Source organism: Diachasmimorpha longicaudata, chromosome 7 (genome assembly GCF_034640455.1).
Source record: "Diachasmimorpha longicaudata isolate KC_UGA_2023 chromosome 7, iyDiaLong2, whole genome shotgun sequence".
NCBI classification, from domain to species: domain Eukaryota; kingdom Metazoa; phylum Arthropoda; class Insecta; order Hymenoptera; family Braconidae; genus Diachasmimorpha; species Diachasmimorpha longicaudata.
Genome location: NC_087231.1, coordinates 10,252,288 through 10,258,315, shown reverse-complemented (window position 1 = coordinate 10,258,315; position 6,028 = coordinate 10,252,288). Strand labels below are relative to the sequence as shown.

General features: G+C 35.1%; 1 protein-coding gene across 1 annotated transcript; it reads right to left on the bottom strand.

The window, feature by feature from the left end:
- Positions 1 to 300: 300 nt before the first annotated feature.
- On the bottom strand, positions 301 to 6,028 carry LOC135164189 (putative divalent cation/proton antiporter TMEM165). The gene is given in 7 exon segments (XM_064124293.1): positions 301 to 696; positions 1,007 to 3,498; positions 3,762 to 3,867; positions 4,113 to 4,298; positions 4,600 to 4,775; positions 4,873 to 5,077; positions 5,343 to 6,028. Coding segments are annotated over 6 exon segments (897 nt in total). The 5' UTR covers positions 5,490 to 6,028; the 3' UTR covers positions 301 to 696; positions 1,007 to 3,421.

Below are 6,028 nucleotides of genomic sequence, written 5' to 3'. Positions count from 1 at the left end.
CTAATTAATTCAAAAACCCCAACTCTGGCTAGCTTCACTTTATTAATTAATTAATTTTAATTTCTCACAACTGATAAACGTACCTCTTATCCACTAGAAGCTCATCATGAGCATCGTTAAACATTTGTGACAAATAATTCAAAATTTATCACAATTGCTTAACATTAAATAAAAATTCTTTAATTTTTGACTCACCGAGATATCAACTGCAAACTGCATACTGCAAACTGCATACTGCAAACTGTCGCCTGCTGTTGAATGCTGTCTCAGCATTCCTCCTTTTCCACAGCTCACTTCACCTTAAAAAAAAAAAAAAAAACAAATTACAAAAATTGATTTTTCAACCAAGCTTTTTCACCATTTTATTTTTACTGACGACACAAAAAAATTATATAAAACCCAATTAAGAGCTAATTCTCTAATTAATTAATAAACCCCGACTCTGGCTAGCTTCACTTTATTAATTAATTAATTTTAATTTCTCACAACTCATAAACGTACCTCTTATCCACTAGAAGCTCATCATGAGCATCGTTAAACATTTGTGACAAATAATTCAAAATTTATCACAATTGCTTAACATTAAATAAAAATTCTTTAATTTTTGACTCACCGAGATACCAACTGCAAACTGCAAACTGTCGCCTGCTGTTGAATGCTGTCTCAGCATTCCTCCTTTTCCACAGCTCACTTCACCTTAAAAAAAAAAAAAACAAATTACAAAAATTGATTTTTCAACAAAGCTTTTTCACCATTTTATTTTTACTGACGACACAAAAAATTATATAAAACCCAATTAAGAGCTAATTCTCTAATTAATTCAAAAACCCCGACTCTGGCTAGCTTCACTTTATTAATTAATTCATTTTAATTTTTCACAACTCATAAACGTACCTCTTATCCACTAGAAGCTCATCATGAGCATCGTTAAACATTTGTGACAAATAATTAAAAATTTATCACAATTGCTTAACATTAAATAAAAATTCTTTAATTTTTGACTCACCGAGATACCAACTGCAAACTGCAAACTGCAAACTGTCGCCTGCTGTTGAATGCTGTCTCAGCATTCCTCCTTTTCCACAGCTCACTTCACATTTAAAAAAAAAAAAAAAAAAAAAAACACTATCCCCACATCACTGCACTCATTTTTTTTTTCTACAAATGTCACACACCACTGGCTGCCCGCCCGTATCGGTGGCGATCGCCCCCCCCCATCCCTTCACCGCACTGCTCACTGAATATACCACCTTATTTATCACTACCCAATTAACCATTTAATTATGCCACAATTTAAATAAAATGCACACACTTTTTTAGGCCACTGTATTTACAACCCGACTCATTATTTTTTAAATTAAAATTTTAACCATTTTTAAACAAATTACACCTTTTCACCGACGCACCAACAACCACCAACGCGCACAACTCCCCCCCCCCCAACCCTTTGCCACTCAAGTCTGTAGATACGCTACGTATTTTTCATTCGTCCATTTTCCATTTTATTATTTTAAAAATGTCACTCAATAAACATACCTTTCCGGCCCAATGCATTTACACGCAATTTACCACTTTTTTTTTAACCAACAATTTGTCCAATTATTTTATTTAACAGGTTACGCGTCATCACCAAGCCGCCGACAAGCACCAACACGCACGGCTGCCCCGCCTCGCCGCACCATCATTTGCCACCCAAGTCTGTAGAGACACTCCTTATTTTTCATTCGTCCATTAACTGTTCAATTATTTTTCAAAATTGTCACTAAATTCACACACTTTTCTGGGCCAATGCATTCACACCCAATTTAATAGTTTTTTAATGAAAATTTCCGGCATAATTAGGCCTCATCTCACAAGCACGGACACGTACGTACGACTGCCTCCCCTCGCCGCACCATCCCTTCGTCACCCAGCTCTCTGGAGACGCTCCCCATTTCTCAACTGTCCATTTAGCATTTTATTATTTTAAAAAATGTCATTCTATGCACAAACTTTCCTGGGCCAATCCATTTACACCCAATGTACCACTTTTTTTATCAATATTTCACTATTTATTTAATAAATTAGGCGTCATCACCATGCCGCCAACAAACACGAACGGCTGCCCCCCCTCGCCGCACCATCCCTTCGTCTCACAGCTCTGTGGAGACGCTACTCGTTTTTCACTCCATTGAGCATTTTATTATTTTAAAAAATGTCATTCAATGCACACACTTTCCTGGGCCAATCCATTTACACCCAATGTACCAGTTTTTTTAGCAACAATTTGGCCAATTATTTAGCAAATTAGGCCTCATCACCAACGAGCCACGCCCAAGCGTCCTCATGCTCACTTCCCACAAATCCCTTCACTATTTACTATTAAACTTTCAAAAACAATATTCACTATATTAATTACACGCCCCGAAACTATTTCCCTCTAATTAAACACTTTAATAAACTAAATTCCGCATTTTATTAATAAAATTAGACGAAATACACGATACAACGGGACAGACATCCACGTACAGCCGCCATCTCAGGGCATACTGACGCCACGTAGCCCAGTCAGGCCTGTGCGCGCGCGCGCCCGCCTAGCAACAGTAGCTGCGCGAGGAAGCTGCGCATGAAACTCACTAGCGCTTTCCCCACCCTTCGCACGGCTAGGGACTTTTTCCTTGGCGGATAATTTGAAATTACGTTACTGTCTTATTCGGTTCAATAGAGTCAATCAATAAATTCAATAAATAAAATAAGAAAAAATAAATATTAGGAATATTAATTTTTGACATATAAAACCTCCATAATTAATTTATATTTCAAATTATTAGGAGAAGCGTTGAAGTGAGCCGATCAGGAGACTCTGGTGCGTGGAAGTCCTCTGAAGGTGAATAATGCTACACCCACCGACAATTAATAACATTTGCCAACGGAAGATTAACGAAAACTGAAAAAATCAAAATTAGCAAATAACAACACTTATTTCAGCGTAGATTTGACTTTCATCATTTACAATGACTTGACATGGATGTTTTGAATAGTCCTTTCACAAAAGAAAAATGTTTGATGAAATTCAAACAATCATAGCTTTAAATAATTATAGATGTAAGATTACGCCGCAATTAATCTTTTCATATGTCTTCAAATATCGTATTCTAATTCACGTAACATTAAGTTGTCAGAATACTGCTATTATCGCTGACAGTTCACAAGGCATTATCTTCAAGAAACTAAATACAATCATTCTGAATAAAAAAAAATGTAAAAATCGTTGCTAAGTATTTGACCATACTGTTGAATAACTCGCAAATACTATGGAGTAGTTAATAATATACAATAGTAAGCTGGAAGAATACCTATACAGACTGATAGAATTAGCAATAACAGAGTACCGCTCGGCTCGTAGCATGGCGGTTTTTTTTCTCACTTAAAAAAATATTATTTACACACTTTCTGTAGGCTCCATAAAGCGTGCCGTGATAGGAAAAGCTAGGAAAACAATCCCACCGATGATCGTAACTGCAAACGAAGATTATAATATCTTACGTTATTTATATTTACTCCTGAGAGTATATCGACCATGTCATATTATGTCGACCAATTCTTTGTATTTTTTAAACGTCTTGCAGACAGCGCAGCTTGGATAAAGAATTTCCCAGTGAAAAAAAAAGAAATGTTTTTCACATTATTATATTTCAATAGAAATCTTGAATTGATTGACATATTAGGCATGATGCTTGAGAATGATAAGTAAAAAAACAGTACATTGAAAAATACTTTACCCGTTCGGACAGATATCCTTTGAGTAATCATGCGGCCGCCGAGGACTGCAAGGCCAGTGCAGAATGAGTAGCCAAAAATGCCACCGACAATAACTCCATAAATATCCTTAAAGAGTAACATGAATAAGTTATCCAACTTGAGGAAAACCATAAATATACAAGTGTTTTTCTTCAAACACCTTGATCTCAATTTTACTTCATAAGAAACAATCTCTTGTTGAATGTTCAACCTTCATTAAGCTAAAAGATAGTGACTAGGAACAATACCCTAATTTACTGCAAAGTCACAAAACAAACATTCAAATAAGCACAAACCGGCATTCACCGGCGTTATTAATTTTAAGACTTCACCTCTCGTGCAGCAAGAATAATCGTCGTCAGTTGTCATCAATCACCCCATTCAGCGAGAAATGTCAGGGTGAATGCTTGGAAAAATATTCGTGACAGCAACATGAAGGCAGTTGTCTTGGGATTTTTTCGTATCACACCGGTTTCAGGATCTTGGGTCACTACTGCAGCCCCCACCTCCCTTTGTAGCTGCATAGAAAAAAAAAAGAATATATTTCTTAATCTAAAACCTTTTCACCACTACTTTCTCCTTATTATAACTCATACCGATATTAATTTCATAATAATAGATTTCATATCAACTAGGGAGAAATAATAGCTAGAATAGTACTACAGTTGGGGCAAACATTATTTTTAAATTGCAATCCTTAGTCATGTTTAATTTCATAATTCAAAATTTCATTAGAATATTCAATGATTGAGTTAAAATGAAAAAAAATATATATCCAAGTATAGAATTAAGCACAATAGTCGATAATAAAATCTGTACCTCATCTTCTGGCCTTCTCAAATCCGACTGCACTTCCTCCAGTTCCTCCTGACCCTCCGTAGAGGACATATAATACCCATCCTTCAACATCTTTAATCCAAACAAAGCGAATAAAGCCGTCGATATATAATACGTATAAACTCTGGAAATGATAGTAGCGACATATCCAAAGAACACTTCAAAAATAATTAAAAAATGTTTATCATAAACCAAAGAATTGATCCTGCGTAGATTCTCACAACCATAAAATATCACCAGGCAAAGGACACTTACCGGAAAGTATTGTCATGAGGGCTAACGCACTAATTGCACCAATGAAAACAGTCAATCGAGGTGGTCTCATAGCCATAATTGCAGCTATGAAAAAGGTTTTATCACCAAGTTCTGAGACAACGATCACAGAGAGTGCTGCGATGAAAGCATGAAGAAATCCCAAACTTCCTTGAACAGGAACTGATCCCGTTGACTCTTCATGTTTCTGAAAAAACAATTCACCATAAGCTGTATTAGTAAGTAAATTATTAATTTAACCATCTGCATTCATGTAATATTTATTCTCTCTGTATCATGTAAAATCAGTGTTTCTAGGCATTCGAGATACGTTCATAGTTAACTACGAAGCAATAAATTTTTCTAATTTTATCGTTTTTCATAAAAAAATAAAAACTACTATGCACTAACATATCTCATGACAAATAGGTGAGTGGATCATAGTAACAAGGACATTGTGAAATACAACTTACCGTCGAAGTTATGACAATCTCCGGTTTTTCAATTTCAACAGGTGCATTTTCACCTACTGATAGTGATATTGCATAACTAAATACTATTGATATTGTTAAAATACACCGTGAAACTATTTTTAAATGTGATAAACGGCGAAAAGTCATTGTTAAAATATCACCTAGAGACTCTAACCTCAAAATATATATAATTGCTTATATTTATACAAATTAAACCATATAGATCTAGTGAAATAGCAGATGATGACAAATATCACAAAACACTTTTACAAAGTTGATTTAACCAACTTTGTTATAACTACTGGCGGTGGTATTTGTTGTGATGATAGAGTTGGTTAATGTTAAGGTCGCTTTCCATCATGGCAAGACGTGGCAAACTCAAGTATTACTGGTAGATAAATAACCACGTGATTAAACAGATGCAGCCAATGAAAAATGAACTATATGTAACTATACATAGGAATTAATAACTGGTTAAAAGATTGGAGTAGTGGGGGTAGAGTTGATGGAAACAAATAGACAACCCTCAATTTTTCAATTGTCTATAAAATTATCACCCAAATAAGTCTAACTCTAGGTCATCAATGATAACTATTTAACGTGATAATTCAAAGTGACTTGACGTGAGTTAAGTAATTATCCAAGTAGATATGGATAATTTGTATTTATATGTACATAAGCCGGGC